Genomic DNA, 17,507 nt, shown 5'->3' with positions numbered 1-17,507 from the left:
GAGGTGCCACCCATTTTCCAGACAGGATTTGAGTGCTATGGCTTGGGTGCAAACTGTAGGATTTATTATGAGTTTAAAAAGCTCATTTGTATGAGCAGCCCATAAACCTGCAGCTTGAAACCTCCCAAAATAAACCAGGGTTAAACGCGGGCCAGCCTATGGCCATCATCATCGTGTCTGGTCATGATTTGGGGGTAAATAACAGCGCTTACCGTCGGCTCTGATCTCTGTTTTGGGTATATCCACGACACGAAATAATTGAGCGTTTCTGTACTTTAAGGTATCCTGGATGCCGGAGTTCTCTAATGAAATGTGCTCTAATTCACACTCTCTGTCTTGGCTGTAGGGGTTAATGAGGGCATATTTATAAAAGATAAGTCCTTCTTTCAGGTGAGAAAGGGTGATCCTGGCGCTGCCCGTAATCACTCTGTCTCTGGAAGATAAGAGAAGGAGCTTGTTGGCTTGGGGTTCACCACCAAGGTCAACCCCAAGCCAACGGTCAAGTTTTGGCTTATCCAACCAGACATTGTTGGCCTTCAAAACATCAGGGAGAAATCCACAGCCAGGTTCATCAGCCAGGGGACTAATTACATCAACCTGCCCAGCTCACGTCCTCCCATGGGGCTGAAAGATCCTGGCTGCAGCCAAAATGGCATCTCCATGAGTGATGGGGAGATTGGAAGAGCCACCACCAAGTGCTACGACTCCACCGGGATGTCTCCGTTTGGAGGTTCACATTCGACCTCTGTAGGAACCTGCTGCGAGGTCCCTCAGCCCGGAGCTGAATCTCCTGAAGGAGAACCACAGCAGAAACACCTCCTCGGCATAAATTCAACCCTCATTTTTTTACCTTTTCTCCATATTGGCAAATTCTTCACAGAGGCCAAGCTTTTTGTAGAAGACAACGGAGATCTTGAATTTTTTGTTGAGGTTATAATTTTCTGACAGCACAGCAACGAACTCCAGGGTCATTGTGTCTTGTGGTGGGTAATGTCCACCAAACAGATACGAGCTGGGCTGGCAGCTGTTGGAAAAGAGGTGGTGGGTCCCCACTGGGTTCTCCTGCCACCATCCCCCTTCCCCATCTTCACCTGCTCCACCACTCACATCCATTTCAGCTGGCTCTTGGCAAACGCTCCCAGATGTTGCACATCCCCTGCGATGTCACTTCTCACCCTGTTGAAGACCCCTTGGTTACCCCAAGGTATTCCAGAAAGACCTGGACGCCTCGGAGTGAGCGGGAAGAGGATGCAGAAGGACATCCTGGAGGTCTCTCGACACCAACTAGGGGTGGGATTTTGGGGGACAAGGGACCTAGCAGTGCCCAAGCTGCATCTCCTCCTACCATAGCCCCTTTCACTGAAGAGCTGCTGGACCTCCAGCCCTCCAGATAGAACCTCAAACCCGCCAGTGACGACATCCCTCCACGCAACGAACCTGCTGGGAGGTCCTCGGCCTTCTCTGATCTCCTCATCATCTGCAACCGAGGAGAAAGCATCAATTAACGCCTCCAAAGAAGGTGGCCAAGAAAAGGTAGAAACTGAGGTTCATCAGGGAGAGGGGGGTTCCCCGCAGCTTGGGCATGGTCTTCTTGGAAGAAGAACCCCAACCTGCTCTAAGAGTGAGGTCCTCACTGTCCTCCCAAGCTCCACCAGCGCTCAGGCACAGCCTTGCTGGGGACAGGGATGAGCAGCAAGGCCGGAGGGTGAGGGCAGCCACTGGCATGGCCCAGGAGGCTTCTGGGTGTGGTGTCACCAAGAGCTCCCACCTCCCAGCCAGCTCGTATCACCCATGGCTGCTCCCGACACGACTCAGCATCTGATTTATCCTCAGATGACCAAGGAAACGCCCTCACCTGCACGTGCACGGTTGAGGTTCCCCTGGTCTGTCACCTCTGCTCTCTTAACATGACCCGGGACCTTTTCCTGGAGAAAAGAAAAATGGAACATGTCAAAGTCAAAAGATGAAGTTCAAGAGCTGAGAGCTCAAAAGACCAGAGACACAAAGGGTGGGGCAGGGTCTTCTTCTGCCCCTACCACTTGTAGAGCATTGAGCTCCAAAATCCAGGCCAGCGACACTGTCCTGGCATGGAAAACTCAACCCTTGTCCTCCAAGAGCTTTGGCCATGAGCTTCAAAAGCTGCAGTGGCCTCACCGGACTGCTGAAACTCTTCTGCGTCTGTATTTCCGATGCTCCCTCCGGATGGACACCAGCATTCTGGTAATTCTCGTTCTCCACCGCCGCGCAGCGGTGCGCCGGGATCTGCTGGAGCGGGATCTCATCTTGTGGTGGGATTACGGGAGCCTGGGAAGGAGAAGGACCAAGTTATTGGCGGTCACAAGAGTGTTTGGAGGAACGGTGGAGCCCCCTCAGAGCATGACGTGGCCGTGACCACAGGTACAACGCCTTCGAGAGCAGAACCTGACCAGCATGGAACCTCTTTGGCAATGCCAAGCCCTCGGAGTTACCATCCACCAACCCAGTGGCACCCAAACATTCCTCATCAGGTCCCAAAACTCATGTGCGCGCACGTGCCTGGACTAATAACCCCATTTTTTGCCTTAAAACGGGTTCTTTTCTTTCTAATTTACTTCTCCCATGAAGAATTGTCCTGGGGGAGCCGGGATGGAGTTAATTTTCTCCACAGCAGCTCACAGGATGTTGGATTGTGGCCAAAGCAGCACTGTCTGCAGGTGAATGTTTGAGGTTTTGCTGAAGAGCACGCGCACAAGACCTCGGCGTCTCAAATTGCCCCCCACCCTGGCGAAGCTTAGGATCCCAACTGACCAAAGATCTGCTCCACCTGACATCATTCGCCACGATAAAAAGAAAAAATGGGGAATTTGAGAGGGTTTTAGGTTTGTTTTTTTAAACTGGGGACTTGGCACAGCCTCCCCACAGGAGGTGGTGAGCAATTTCTGCCACGTAGTTTTGTTGCTTGTCTCACTTCTCTCTCCCTTTGTAAGCATTTTTTATGTCACCCTGAAGTTGCTTTTACTTTTCCTTTCCTCTTGTGTAACCGTCGCCATTGTTAACAAAGATAACGAATCCAGCCAACGCCCAGAGAGTGAACTGGAGCCAGCAAGCAGCAACGTGGCACTTTACTGACAAACGGAAGTCGCTCAGACCCCAAAATTTGAGATTTTCACTAGAAAAAAACGGAGTTCAAGCTACCCAAGAGTTCCAAGCGCCCACCTCGTGCTCGCTGAGGGGCTGGGGGGCCGGATCCTGCTTGCGGTGGTCGTCTCCATCGCCCACCAACGAATCCACCGACGTTGGCTCTGAAAAAAAAATTAAAAAAGCATCGCAGGTGGGATGTGAGCAAGGGGCCGCTCTCGCTCCTCCTTCTCCCTGCCCTGATCCCTTCGGGATCTGTCCCCGCTCCAGCGGTACCTGGCTCGCTGGAGACAATCTCCCAGCGGTCGTCGTCGTCGTCGGACTTGTAATCCCCCGTCACCTGCTCCGGTGTTGAACCGATGTCCTCGTACCCCTCGGGAAGGGAGTTTGGGTTGTTGGGTGCCGTCGGCTGCGTCCCGGGGTTGCCGGGACCTTCGTCCTGCGCCGAGGGGCCGCTCACGAAATCCTCGCTGGGCTGGGGCTGGGGGTGAAGCTCTTCACCTCCTCCGTCGCCTTCGGAGCCCTCCATGGCGGCGGTCCGGACCTGGGCGGGGGACGGTGGGGAGACAGTTTTAGTACCAAAAACCCGCGCTCTGAGAGCAAACGGGGCAAGCGTCTCGATTTGGGGAGCTTGGGGGCTGAGCAACAGCGATTTAGGGAGATTGGGGGCTCAAAAACTCTGATTTAGGGAGCTGTGGGGCTCAGAAACAGCAACTCAGGGAGATTTGGGGCTGAGCAACAGAAATTTAGGGAGATTTGGGGTGCAGAAACAGCAATTTACAGAGTTTTAGGGCTCAGAAAATCCCATTTAGGTTGCTTTTGAACTCAGAAATGCACACCTAGGGAGCTTTTGGGCTGAGAAACAGCAACTTAGGGAGATTTGTGGCTGAGAAACAGCCATTTAGGGAGCTTTGGGGCTAAAAAACTCAGATTTAGGTATCTCTAGGGCTGAGAAACACTGATTTAGGGAACTGTGGGGCTCAGACAGACCCATTTAGGGAACTTTGGGGCTCTGAAACACCAGTTTAGGGAGCTTTGGGGCTCACAAACACTGATTTAGGGGACTGTGGGTATCGGAAACACCAATTTAGGGAGCTTTGGGGCTCAAAAATGCCGATTTAGGGAGCTTTGGAGCTCAGGAACAGCAACTTCAGGAGATTTGGGGTCGAGAACACCCATTTAGGGAGCTTTGGGGCTCAAAACCTCTGATTTAGGGGACTGTAGGGCTCTAAAGCATTTATTTAAGGAGCTTTGGGGCTCAGAAACTCCGATTTAGGTAGCTCCAGGGTTCAGGAACAGCAACGTAAGGAGATTTGGAACTGAGAAACACCAACTTAGGGAGATTTGGGGCTCAGAAACTCTGATTTAGGGGACTGTGGGGCTCCGAAGCACCAATTTAGGGAGCTTTGGGGCTCAGATGCAGTGATTTAGGGAGATCTGGGGCTGAGAAACACAAATTTAGGGAGTTTGGGGGCTCAAAAACTCTGATTTATGGAGCTGTGGAGCTCAGAAATGGTGACTTAAGGAGATTTGGGGCCAAGAAACACTGATCTAGGGAGCCCTGGGGCTGAGACACTGATTTTGGGGACTGTGGGGCTCAGAAAGACCCATTTAGGGAGCTTTGGGGCTCTGAAACACTGAGTTAGGGAGCTTTCGGGCTCAAAAACTCCGATTTAGGGACCTTTGGGGCTCTGAAACAGCTACTAAGGGAGATTTGTGGCTCTGAAAATCTGATTTAGGGAGCTTTAGAGTCCCAAACCCCCATTTCCAGAGCTTTGGGGATCCAAAATAGAGCTCTGGGGCCCCAAAACAGTGACGGGGGGAGCTCTTGGGCTCCGAAACTCCAATTTAATGAGCAGAAGCAGCAATGGGGGAGGGGGGGGGGGGGAGCGGGGAGGGGTTAAAAACACGGTGCCGCTTACCTGGGGGGAGGCGGTGGGCAAGTGGCTGCACCGTGAGGTTGCCGGCTGGCCCCAGAGTGGTAGCCGTGGGCTCCCTCGCCCCTAAAACGCCCTTGAAAAGTGAAAGTGAAAGGGCTCGGGATGCCGTGGGTGCGGCTGGTGGATTCCTGCCCTGGGGCGGGGGGGGGGGGGGGGGGGGGGGGAAGGGGGGGGGGGAAGGGGGGGGGGGGCGAGAAGGGTTCGAGCTCCGGGCATCACCCCAGGGGGATTGTTGCGGGGGGCAGCACCCCACCAGTCTGGTGTATTGGGGCAGCGCTGGGAGTGCTGGGAGGAGCCAAAGAACGGCACTGGGGGCACTGGGGAGAGGGGGGGACCCTCAGTAGGAGCAGTGGGATGAGGCAGGGATGGGCACTGGGAGCACGGGGGGGGCACTGGGAGCACTGGGGGGGCACTGGGAGCGCTGGGGTATCGCAGGGATCTGCACTGGGAGCACTGGGATGAGGCAGGGATGGGCACTGGGAGCACTGGGATATCACAGGGATCCGCACTGGGAGCACTGGGATGAGGCAGGGATGGGCACCGGGAGCACTGGGGGGGCACTGGGAGCACTGGGGAGGCACTGGACGAGCTGGGGTATCACAGGGATCTGCACTGGGAGCATCGGGGGGAGCCAGGGAGCAGCACTGGGAGCACTGGGGAGGCACTGGGAGCACTGGGGGGGGCACTGGGAGTGCTGGGGTATCGCAGGGATCTGCACTGAGAGCACTGGGGGGAGCGAGGGAGTCATAGTGGGAGCGCTGGAGCAGCGCTGGGAGAACTGGGGGATCCAGGGTGCAGCGCTGGGAGCACTGGGATGAGCCAAAGAACGGCAGTGGGGGCACTGGGGAGAGCGGGGGAACTGCAGTAGGAGCACTGGGATGAGGCAGGGATGGGCACTGGGAGCACTGGGGAGGCACTGGGAGCACTGGGGTATCGCAGGGATCTGCACTGGGAGCACTGGGGTGGCACTGGGATCATTTGGGAGAGCAAAGGAGTGGTACTGGGAGCACTGGAGTGTGCCAGGGATCCGCACTGGGAGAACTGGGGGGAGCCAGGGAGAGATCCTGGGAGCAGTGGGGGTACTGGGGGGAGCCAGGAAGGCCCAGTGGTCGTACTGGGGGAAGCCGGGGGGCACTGGGAGCACTGGGGGGGCACTGGGAGCACTGGAGAGAGCAAAGGATTCCCAGTAAGAGCACTGGGGGCAGCCCGAGAGCGGTACTGGGAGCTGGGGACGGGGCACTGTGAGCACTGGGGCGGCACTGGGAGCACTGGGGGGACACTGGGAGCACTGGGGGGACACTGGGAGCACTGGGGGGGCACTGGGAGCACTGGGGGGGCAATGGGAGCACTGGGGGGGCACTGGGAGCACTGGCGGGAGCAAAGGATCCCCAGTAGGAGCACTGGGGGGAGCCAGAGAACCGCACTGTGTGTACTGGGGCGGCACTGGGAGCACTCTGGGGGCACTGGGAGCACTGGGGGGGCACTGGGAGCACTCTGGGGGCACTGGGAGCACTGGGGGGGCACTGGGAGCACTGGGGGGAGGCAGAGAGTGATACTGGGAGCAGTCGAGGGGCACTGGGAGCACTGGGGGGAGGCAGGAAGGCCCAGTGGGAGCACTGGGGTGACACTGGGAATGAGGGGTAGGGGCAGTGGGAGAACTGGGAGGAGACAGGGAGCGGTACTGGGAGCACTGGGTGAAAGAGGGGGAAGCCAGGAAGACACAGTGGGAGAACTGGGGGGGCACTGGGAGAACTGGAGGAAGCCAGGGAGCCACAATGGGAGCACTGGGAGGAGGCAGAAAGGCAGAGTGGGAGCACAGGAGCGGCACTGGGAATAATGGAGGGGCAGTGGAAGAACTGGGGGGAGCCAGGGAATCACACTGGGAGAACTGGGAGGAATCAGGGTTCCGCAGTGGGAATACCGGGGCGAATTGGGGAGCTGCACTGGGAGCACTGGGGGGAGCCAAGGAGAGGTACTGGGATCGTGGGAGGGGTACTGGGATGTGCCAGGGAGCAGCACTGGGGGGCACTGGGGGGGCACTGGGAGCACTGGGGCGGCACTGGGAGCACTGGGGGGGCACTGGGAGCACTGGGGGGAGGCAGAGAGTGATACTGGGAGCAGTCGAGGGGCACTGGGAGCACTGGGGGGAGGCAGGAAGGCCCAGTGGGAGCACTGGGGTGACACTGGGAATGAGGGGTAGGGGCAGTGGGAGAACTGGGAGGAGACAGGGAGCGGTACTGGGAGCACTGGGGGCAACTGGGAGCATGGTGGGGATCCAGAGAGACGTACTGGGAGCACTGGAGCAGCACTGGGGGGAGCCAGGGAGCTGCCCTGGGAGCACTGGGTTGGCACTGGGGTCCACACTGTGAGCACTTGGGGGAGCTGGGGAGTGGTACTGGGATCAGTCTAGGGGCACTGGGAGCACTGGGGAGGCAGGAAGGCAGAGTGGGAGCACTGGGGTGACACTGGGAATAACGGGGGGGCACTGGGAGCACTGGGAGGAGGCACTGGGAGCACTGGGGGGAGCCGGGGAGCCACAGAGGAAGAACTGGGGGGTGCCAACGCGTGGTACTGGGAGTACTGGGGGCACTGGGAGGAGCCAGAATAGCAGGGTGGGAGCACTGAGAGAAGCCAGGAGCAGCACTGGGAGCACTGGGGGGGCACTGGGAGCACTGGGGGGGCACTGGGAGCACTGGGGGGGGTACTGGGGTCCACACTGTGAGCACTTGGGGGAGCTGGGGAGTGGTACTGGGATCAGTCTAGGGGCACTGGGAGCACTGGGGTGACACTGGGAATAATGGGGGGGACACGGGGATTACTGGGAGGAACCAGGGAGCAGCACTGGGAGTACTGAGGCGGCACTGGGAGCACTGGGGGGAGCCATACCGGGGGTGCTGGGGGGGATTTGGGGAGTGGCACTGGGGGGATTCGGGGAGCGGCACTGGGAGCACTGGGTAGGAGCCAGGGAACCAGACTGGAATTGCTGGGGCGGCACTGGAAGCACCGGGGTAGAGCCCGGGAGAGGTCCTGGGAGCACTGGGGGGAACTGGGAATGGCACTGGATATAATGGGAGGAGCCAGGGAGCCGCGCTGGGAGGATTTGGGGGGGGGATCGAGGGAATCACAGTGGGAGCACTGGGGGGGGGAGCCAGGGAGCCGCGCTGGGAGGGCTGGAACTACATCTCCCATCAGGCCCCGCGGCCGGGAGGGGGCGCGGCTTCCGGCTGCTCCCCCGCCTTTACGTCACTTCCCGCGGCCGCCGCGCGCAGTCACGATGGAGGAGCTGGGGCTGCTGGGGGAGAAGGCGCAGGTTTGGGGGGGGGGGGGGGGGGGGGGGTCCCCCAAATCCCGGGGTGGGAGGGTCAGGGTGTCCGGGGACCCCTCCCCCACCATGGGTGCCCCCCTCCCCCGCCATGGGTGCCCCCTCATTTCCGGGAGCCCCCTCTTTTCCCTCCCCCCGCCCCCCCGGTGACCCCCCATTTTAGGGTGCCCCCCCCCCTCCGGTGACCCTCCATTTTAAGGTGCCCCCCTCCCCCGGGTGCCCCCCCATATCTGCGTCGTGTCCCCCCAAATCTCTCTGCTCCCCCCCCCCCAAGTGACCCCACTAATTTTTGGGTCATCCCCCCCGTTTTTGGGTGCCCCCCCCCCCCATCTCTCTATCCCCTCCCCCCCGCCCTCCCTGTCCAGGTGACCCCCCCCCTCCTACTTTCTGGGTTGTGCTCCCCCCACACCTCTGGGTGCTCCCCCCCAAATCTCTCCCCGCACCCCCCCCCCAATTTCTGGATTGTCCCATCCCCCCCCCCCCCCCAATATGGTTCCTCTCCAATTTCTGCTTGCCCACCCCCCCATTTTTGGGTGCCCACCCCCCATTCTCTGCCCCCCCCCCCCCCCCCATTGCCCAGGTGACCCCCTCAATTTCCGGATTGTCCATCCCCCCCCTCAACATGGTTCCTCTCCTATTTCTGGTAGCCCACCCCCCATTTTTTGATGCCCACCCCCTATTTCTGGTAGCCCAACCCCCCATTTTTTGATGCCCACCCCCCCTTTTTGGCTGCCCCTCCCCCAGGATGAGCTGCCAGCTCTGGCCGCCCCCCGCCCGCCCCCCGGCCTCTCCTTCCTGGTGCCAGAACCTGAAGACCTGGAGGACCTCTACAGCCGCTACAAGGTGGGGTGCAGGAATTTGGGGGTGCAGGGAGATGGGGGGGGGGGAGGGGCCAGCAGGACCCCCCCGCCTTGACCTCCAGGTGTCCCAGTAGAAGCTCCAGCAGGAGCTGGAGTTCCTGGAGGTGCAGGAGGAGTACATCAAGGATGAGCAGAAGAACCTCAAGAAGGAGTTCCTCCACGCCCAGGAGGAGGTGAAGAGGATCCAGAGCATCCCCTTGGTCATCGGACAGTTCTTGGAGGCCGTTGATCAGAACACCGCCATCGTGGGGTCCACCACCGGTGGGGCTGGGGGTGGAGGGGTGGGGGTGGTCCTGGAGGGGGGGGTGGGGGTGGTGGGGACGTGGGGATGGGTGTGGAAGGTTGAGTTTTCCGACCATCACCCTGGTCGTGAGGTGGTTGGGGGTGGTGGGGACCTGGGGATGGGTGTGGAAGGTTGAGTTTTCCGACCATCACCCTGGTCGTGAGGTGGTTGGGTGTGGTGGGGACATGGGGATGGACTGGCCAGGAGGGGTCAGGTGTGGTGGGGACGTAGCGATGGGCATGGAGAGTTGGTGGTCATGGGTGTCCAGGTGTGGTGGGGACGTAGGGTTGAAGGTGGAAGTTTGGTGGTCATGGGGGACAGGTGGTGGGGACGTCGGGATGGGCATGGAAGGTTGGGTTTTCCCACCACCACCATGGTCGTGAGGTGTTTGGGTGTGGTGAGGAGATGGGGATGGACTGGCCAGGAGGGGTCAGGTGTGGTGGGGACATGGGGATGGATGCGGAAAATTGGAGATGGCCATGACGGGGAAAGACTGGTGGGAACATGGGGATGGACATGAGCAGTTGGGGACAGCTGCAAGAAGGCATCGTGAGGATGAGGGGATGGATTTGGAAGGTTGGGGCTGGGTCTTGCTGGGGACGTGGTGGGCCTGGGGACAACTCTGGTGGTGGTGACCCAGGGAAGACACCCTGTCCTTGTTCTCCTGCAGGCTCCAACTACTACGTGAGGATCCTGAGCACCATCGACCGGGAGCTTCTGAAGCCCAACGCCTCAGTGGCCCTGCACAAGCACAGCAACGCGCTGGTGGACGTCCTCCCACCCGAGGCCGACAGCAGCATCATGATGCTCACGTCAGGTGGGTCACCACCTCCTGGGGCCACCACCGTGTCCCAGGGAAGCCCGTGTCCTTCAGGGTGCAGAGCGCCGGCCGATGCTGTCGGTGGTGGGACCAAGGGTGTTCTCAGGAGGTTTACGGGTTCTACCAGATTGGGGAGATGCTGGTGCGCTGGAGACCAGGGATCTCCAGAGCTGGACCTGGAGGGTGGAGAGCAGCAGGACATGGTGACCAGAAAGGGTTTAGTGTTGGGTGATGTATCTTCATGAACGCTGTAGGTGGTGGGACCAAGGGTGTTCTCAGCAGGTTCATGGGTTCTGCCAGGTTGGAGAGATGCCACGGTGCTGCAGGTTGGAGCTCTTTCAGAGCTGGACGACAACTGGATGTGGTCCAGGTCCACCCAGAGGGGTGATGGGTCTCCATAATTGGACGCGCCCATCCCTCACCTGCCTTAGACCCTGAGCACCCTGCTCTGGTTGGAGATGTTTTGTGGAGGAGCTTGGGCCAGGGACTTCTTGTCTCTGGTGTCTCAGGAGAGCGAAGCAACATGAGTGATGGGTCTCCATCGTTGGACACACGTGAGCGTTGCCTGGAGAAGGTGACTTGCTCTGGGCTGCTCTGGTTGGAGATGTTTTGCAGAGGAGGTTGGACCAAGGACCTTTTGTCTCTGCTGTCACAGGTGGATGGAGCCAGGGCCGAGGCCTCTATGAGTGGCAGGCCTCCATCCTTGGGAGACATCCAGCCCTCACCGGGGCAAGGTCCTGAGCTCCCCACCCTGGTTGGAGAAGTGTTGAGGGAGATGTTGGACCAGGAACCTGCTCTCCCAGGGGGTTGGAACCATCATGACCAAGGGTGGTGGGTTTCCATCCTTGGAGCTGCCCAAGCATCACCTGGGCAAGGTCCCAATTGACCTGCTGTGGTTGGAGATGTTTTGGAAGGGAGGTTGGACCAGGAATTGTTGTCACATAAGGATGGAGACGTGGATGGGTGGTGGGTTTCCATCCTTGGAGCTACCCAACCATCATCTGGGCAAGGTCCCAATTGACCTGTTGTGGTTGAAGGTGTTTTGGAAGGGAGGTTGGACCAGGAATTGTTGTCACGTAAGGATGGAGACGTGGATGGGTGGTGGGTTTCCGTCCTTGGAGCTACCCAACCATCAACTGGGCAAGGTCCCAAGTGACCTGCTGTGGTTGGAGATGTTCTGGGGAGGAGATTAGACCAGGAAGCCCTTGTCCTTGTTGTCACGTAGGGCTGGAAGCCTGGATGGGGTGGTGGGTTTCCATCCTTGGAACTGTCCAAGCAACACCTGGACGAGATCCCGGGTGACCTGGTCTGGTTGGGACTGTCCTCTGGTGGCCAAGGTTGCCCCTGGCCACCGCGGTGGCCCCAGCAGGTGCCCCACTGATGGCCCATCCCCGTTGCAGACCAGAAACCAGACGTGATGTACGCTGACATCGGGGGCATGGACATCCAGAAGCAGGAGGTGCGGGAGGCCGTGGAGCTTCCCCTCACCCACTTCGAGCTCTACAAGCAGGTATGACCACACGCCACCCCAGGGTTGGTGGGGGGGGACACACGGGACCCTTGGTGACCCATGATGTCACCTCTGGCTGTTGTGTCCCCACCCAGATCGGCATTGACCCCCCGCGGGGTGTCCTCATGTATGGACCCCCTGGCTGCGGCAAGACCATGTTGGCCAAGGCGGTGGCCCATCACACCACAGGTGGGGCACGTCGGGGTGCTGGGGGCACCCAGGGTGGGTGGTGGGACCTTTTGGGGGGGGGGGGTGGGGGGGTGGGATCCTTGGGTGGGTGGTGGGGGATCTCAGGGTGCCAAAGTAACCTTTGGGTGGTAGGGGAGGTCCTTGAGTAGTGGTTGGGTCTTTGGGGTGCTGTGAGGGCACCCTAGGGTGCTGGTGGGATCCACGGGGTGCTGGTGGCACCCTTGAGCGTGGAGTTCTTGGGGTGCTGGTGAGGTTCTTGGGGTGTTCAAGTAACCTTTGGGTGGCAGTGAAGTCCTTGAGGTAGTAGTGGGGTCCTTGGGGTGCTGAGGGCACCCCAGGGTGCTTTGGGAGTCCTTGTAATGGTGACGGAGGTCTTGGGGTGCTGGTGGGCTCCTTGGGGTGCTGGGGGCTCCTTGGGGTGCTGATGGGCTCCTTGGGTTGTTGAGAGCACCTTGGGGTGCTGGTGGGCTCCTCGGGGTGCTGGGGGTACTTCAGGGTGCTGGTGGGGTTCTTGAGGTGCTGGTGGGCTCCTTGGGTTGTTGAGAGCACCTTGGGGTGCTGGGAGCACTTCAGGGTGCTGGTGGGCTCCTTGGGGTGCTGGTGGGCTCCTTGGGGTGCTGGTGGGCTCCTCGGGGTGCTGGTGGGGTTCTTGAGGTGCTGGTGGGTTCCTTGGGTTGTTGAGAGCACCTTGGGGTGCTGGGAGCACTTCAGGGTGCTGGTGGGCTCCTTGGGGTGCTGGTGGGCTCCTTGGGGTGCTGGGGGCACTTCAGGGTGCTGGTGGGCTCCTTGGGTTGTTGGGGGCTCCTTGGGGTGCTGGAGGCACCTCAGGGTGCTGGTGGGCTCCTTGGGTTGTTGGGGGCTCCTTGGGGTGCTGGAGGCACCTCAGGGTGCTGGTGGGGTTCTTGGGTTGTTGAGAGCACCTTGGGGTGCTGGGGGCACTTCAGGGTGCTGGTGGGCTCCTTGGGGTGCTGGGGGCACTTCAGGGTGCTGGTGGGCTCCTTGGGTTGTTGGGGGCTCCTTGGGGTGCTGGAGGCACCTCAGGGTGCTGGTGGGGTTCTTGGGTTGTTGAGAGCACCTTGGGGTGGTGGTGGGCTTCTTGGGGTGCTGGGGGCACTTCAGGGTGCTGGTGGGGTTCTTGAGGTGCTGGTGGTCTCCTTGGGTTGTTCAGGGCACCCCAAGGTGCTGGTGGAGTTCCTGAGGTGCTGGTGGGCTCCTTGGGATGCTGGGGGCACCCCAGGGTGCTGGTGGGGTTCTTGGGGGGGCTGGTGGGCTCCTTGGGTTGTTGGGGGCTCCTAGAGGTGCTGGTGGGCTCCTTGGGGTGCTGGAGGCACCTCAGGGTGCTGGTGAGGTTCTTGAGGTGCTGGTGGGCTCCTTGGGATGCCAGGGGCACCTGGGGGAGGGCAGTGGCACCCCAGGGATCTGGTGGCCTCCTTGGGATGCTGGTGGCCAGGAGAGGTCTGGGGGTGCTCCGCGGGGCCCCCCCCACCCACCCAGCCATGAGGTCCCAGCCCCTGTGGGTGCCCCCAGCTGCCTTCATCCGGGTGGTGGGTTCGGAGTTCGTGCAGAAGTACCTGGGGGAAGGTCCTCGCATGGTGCGCGACGTCTTCCGCCTGGCCAAGGAGAACGCCCCGGCCATCATCTTCATCGATGAGATCGACGCCATCGCCACCAAGCGCTTCGACGCCCAGACCGGAGGTGAGAGGACGTGGGGACCCTGTGGTGGGGTTCTGGGACCTCTTCGTGGTCCTTGGAGCATGGGTGAGAGTCAGGAACCCTCTGGAGAAACCTGTGGAGAGTTTCTGGGACCTCTTGGTGGTTCTTGAGGCTTGGTTGAAGGTCAGGAACCCTCTGGAGAACTCCATGGTGGGGTTCTGGGACCTCTTGGTGGTCCCTGGAGCTTGGGTGAAGGTCAGGAACCCTCTGGAGAATTCCATGGTGGGGTTCTGGGACCTCTTGGTGGTCTCCGGGGTCTGGATGAGGGTCAGGAACCTTCTGGAGAAGTCCACGGCAGGGTTGTGGGACCTCTTGGTGGTCCCCGGGGCTTGGATGAGGGTCAGGAACCTTCTGGAGAAGTCCACGGCAGGGTTGTGGGACCTCTTGGTGGTCCCCGGGGCTTGGATGAGGGTCAGGAACCCTCTGGAGAAACCTGTGGAGAGTTTTTGGGACCTCTTGGTGGTTCTTGAGGCTTGGGTGAAGGTCAGGAACCCTCTGGAGAACTCCATGGTGGGGTTCTGGGATCTCTTGATGGTCCTTGGGGCTTGGGTGAGGATCAGGAGCCCACTGGAGTAACCTGTGGAGGGTTTCTGGGACCTCTTGATGGTGCTTGGGGCCTGGATGAGAGTCAAGAACCTTCTGGAGAACTCCAGGGCAGGGTTCTGGGACCTTTCATGGTCTCTGTGGCTTGGGTGAGGGTCAGGAACCCTCTGGAGAACTCCACGGTGGGGTTCTGGGACCTCTTGGTGGTCTCTGGGGCCTGGATGAGGGTCAAGAACCTTCTGGAGAACTCCAGCGCAGGGTTCTGGGACCTCTTGGTGTCCCCCAGGTCCTTGGAGCTGGGGTTGGAGGGTCAGGAACATCTTGGAGAACCCCATGGGGTCCTTGGGGTGGGGTTGGGAACCCCATGGTGGGGGTCAAGGATCTTCTGGAAAACCCCATGGTGGGGTTTGGGGACCCTCTGGTGTCTCCTGGTCCTTAGGGCTGGGGAGGACACCCCTGCGGAAGGGGTCAGGGACCTTCTGGTGTCCCCTGGTCTTTGAGGTTTGGGGTAGGGGGACCCAGGGCACATCAGGCCTGTGGGGCCAGGTCCTTGGGAGGGTGGTGGGTGCTGGGGGTGGGTGGGTGGGGGTGGTCCCACCATGTCCCTTTCCTCCTCCACAGCTGACCGAGAGGTTCAACGCATCCTCCTGGAGCTCCTCAACCAGATGGACGGCTTTGACCAGAACGTCAACGTCAAGGTGAGGGTCCCAAAGGGTGCTGGGGGGTGGGGGGAGGTCCCATGGTGCCACACGGTGACACCCGTGTGTGTGTGTGTGTGTGTGTCCCACCCAGGTCATCATGGCAACCAACCGGGCGGACACCTTGGACCCGGCGTTGCTGCGTCCTGGCCGCCTGGACCGGAAAATTGAATTCCCGTTGCCCGACCGGCGCCAAAAACGTCTCATCTTCTCCACCATCACCGGGAAGATGAACCTCTCCGAGGAGGTGGACCTGGAGGACTGTATCTGGGGACACGTGGGGACACCACAGGGTGATGGGAGGGTGACGCGGGGATGGTGGGGACCCCACCGAGGTAGGATTTCCTCCCCGCTCTCCAGGGAGCCACCTAAGGAGGTGGGGGATCCCGTGGGGACATCGGGGAGCTCAGGGACATGTCAGGGTTGGGGACATCAGGGACTCCAGGGAGATGTCAGGGTTGGGGACCCCATGGAGACATTGGGGACCCCAAGGAGATGTCAGGGTTGGGGACATCAGGGACCCCAGGGAGATGTCAGGGTTGGAGACTCCAGGGGACATCAGGGACTCCAGGGAGATGTCAGAGTTGGGGACATCAGGAGCTCCGGGTGACATCAGGGATGGGGACCCCACGGGGACATCAGGTGACATCAGGGAAGTGTCAAGGTTGGGAACATCTGGAACCCCAGGGAGATGTCAGGGTTGGGGACATTGGGGACTTCAGGGAGATGTGAGGGTTGGAGACATCAGGGACTCCAGGGGACATCAGGAACCCCATAGAGGTGACAGGGTTGGAGACTCCAGGTGTCATCGGGAACCCCACAGAGATGTCAGGGTTGGGGACCCCATGGGGACACCAGGGACTTCAGGGGACATTGGGGACCCCAGGGAGATGTCAGGGTTGGGGACATCAGGAACCCCATGGAGATGTCAGGGTTGGAGACTCCAGGTGACATCGGGGACTCCAGAGGACATCAGGGACTCCAGGGAGATGTCAGGGTTGGGGACATGAGGTGACGTCAGGAACCCCACAGAGATGTCAGTGTTGGGGACCCCATGGGGACCTCAGGGACCCCAGGGAGATGTCAGAGTTGGGGACATGAGAAACTCCAGGTGACATCAGGAACCCCATGGAGATGTCAGGGTTGGGGACATCAGGGGCTCCAGATGACATCAGGGATGGGGACCCCACGGGGACATCAGGTGACATCAGGGAAGTGTCAAGGTTGGGAACATCTGGAACCCTGGGGAGATGTCAGGGTTGGGGACATTGGGGACCTCAGGGAGATGTGAGGGTTGGAGACATCAGGGACTCCAGGGGACATCAGGAACCCCATGGAGATGTCAGGGTTGGGGACATCAGGGGCTCCAGATGACATCAGGGATGGGGACCCCACGGGGACATCAGGTGACATCAGGGAAGTGTCAAGGTTGGGAACATCTGGAACCCCGGGGAGATGTCAGGGTTGGGGACATTGGGGACCCCAGGGAGATGTCAGGGTCAGGGACCCCATGGGGACATCGAGGACCTTCAGGGAGATGTCAGGGTTGGGGACATCAGGAACCCCACGGAGATGTGAGGGTTGGGGACATCAGGGGCTCCAGGTGACATCAGGGATGGGGACCCCGCGGGGACATCAGGTGACATCAGAGAAGTGTCAGTGTTGGGGACATCAGGAACCCCATGGAGATGTCAGGGTTGGGGGGGACCCTGTGGGGACACTGGGGACTCCAGAGGACATCAGGGACCCCGGGGAGATGTCAGGGTTGGGGACATGAGGTGGCATCAAAAACCCCACAGAGATGTCAGGGTTGGGGGCCCATGAGGACATCAGGTGACATCAGGGAGGTGTCGGGGTTAAGGACCCCACAGGGGCATCAGGAGCTCCAGGGGACATTGGGGACCCCAGGGGCGCTGGCCCCCAGCAAGGCCACCCGCAGGTGACACCCCTGGAGCAGGCCGGGGGTGGCTTGGGGACACTGGGGAGGTGACATCGATGAGGGGGACATTTCCTTCACACCCCCCCCCACCCAGATGTGGCACGGCCGGACAAGATCTCAGGGGCCGACATCAACTCCATCTGCCAGGAGGTGGGTGACAGGGGGGGGACAAGGTGACACGGGTGCCACGTGCCTCCCCGACAGGGTGACAGGGAGGTGACAAGGGCGTTGTGTCCCTCCGTGGTGGCGTGTCCCACCACAGCAGGGTGAGGAGGAGGTGACACAAGTGCCGCGGGTGCCGCGTCCCTCCTGGTGGGGTGGCAAGGATGTGATGGGTGACAGCGGGGGGTGGCCTGGGTGCCACCTCCCAGCAGAGAGGTGGCAGGAGGTGACACGGGTGACAGGGTGCCACCTCCCTGCAGTGTGTTGGGGGTGGCTGGGGACGACCTGGGTGACCTGGTGGCATGTCCCCAGAGCGGCTGGAGGGGACACGGGTGGCCTGTACCCGGGGTGGTGGAGGTGGCTGGAGGTGACACGAGTGGCCTGGTGGCCTGTCCCCAGGGTGTTTGGGAT

At 60.5% G+C, this 17,507-nt stretch overlaps 3 protein-coding genes across 3 annotated transcripts in view; 2 read left to right on the top strand and 1 right to left on the bottom strand.

Annotated features, from left to right (window-relative positions):
* Positions 1–5,119, bottom strand: part of LOC116963116 (E3 ubiquitin-protein ligase rnf213-alpha-like) — a 44,251-nt gene extending 39,132 nt beyond the window's left edge. Inside the window, exons 1-9 of the mRNA XM_042797213.1 lie at positions 5,040–5,119; positions 3,394–3,661; positions 3,196–3,281; positions 2,155–2,304; positions 1,856–1,925; positions 1,438–1,477; positions 1,108–1,176; positions 851–1,024; positions 213–433 (exon numbers count right to left, since the gene is read on the bottom strand). Coding sequence (XP_042653147.1) covers positions 213–433; positions 851–1,024; positions 1,108–1,176; positions 1,438–1,477; positions 1,856–1,925; positions 2,155–2,304; positions 3,196–3,281; positions 3,394–3,646 — 1,063 coding nt within the window. The 5' untranslated portion in view covers positions 3,647–3,661; positions 5,040–5,119. The remainder of the gene's footprint in view (positions 1–212; positions 434–850; positions 1,025–1,107; positions 1,177–1,437; positions 1,478–1,855; positions 1,926–2,154; positions 2,305–3,195; positions 3,282–3,393; positions 3,662–5,039) is intronic.
* Positions 5,120–8,261: 3,142 nt separating this feature from the next.
* On the top strand, positions 8,262–17,497 carry PSMC4 (proteasome 26S subunit, ATPase 4). Its single transcript, XM_042797232.1, has 10 exons — positions 8,262–8,367; positions 9,124–9,222; positions 9,314–9,500; positions 10,193–10,339; positions 11,743–11,852; positions 11,948–12,041; positions 13,569–13,736; positions 14,919–14,995; positions 15,090–15,258; positions 17,029–17,497. The coding sequence occupies exons 1-10, from the start codon at positions 8,332–8,334 to the stop codon at positions 17,109–17,111; spliced, it is 1,170 nt and encodes a 389-aa protein (XP_042653166.1). The 5' UTR covers positions 8,262–8,331; the 3' UTR covers positions 17,112–17,497.
* The window catches only part of LOC116961612 (leucine-rich repeat LGI family member 4-like), a 56,963-nt gene continuing 56,854 nt past the window's right edge, over positions 17,399–17,507 (top strand). Inside the window, 1 exon segment of the mRNA XM_042797192.1 lies at positions 17,399–17,435. Coding sequence (XP_042653126.1) covers positions 17,399–17,435 — 37 coding nt within the window.

This window comes from Tyto alba, unplaced genomic scaffold (assembly GCF_018691265.1).
Source record: "Tyto alba isolate M040663 unplaced genomic scaffold, T.alba_DEE_v4.0 Super-Scaffold_24, whole genome shotgun sequence".
NCBI classification, from domain to species: domain Eukaryota; kingdom Metazoa; phylum Chordata; class Aves; order Strigiformes; family Tytonidae; genus Tyto; species Tyto alba.
This window is presented reverse-complemented; position numbering and strand designations above follow the sequence as displayed.

Bases quoted from the DNA above. Each gene is read 5' to 3' on its own strand.
- PSMC4 (XM_042797232.1), top strand. From the start codon at position 8,332: ATGGAGGAGCTGGGGCTGCTGGGGGAGAAGGCGCAG. The intron at 9,223-9,313 runs GTGGGGTGCAGG...GTGTCCCAGTAG, and splicing joins ACCTCTACAGCCGCTACAAG to AAGCTCCAGCAGGAGCTGGA. The intron at 9,501-10,192 runs GTGGGGCTGGGG...GTTCTCCTGCAG, and splicing joins CATCGTGGGGTCCACCACCG to GCTCCAACTACTACGTGAGG.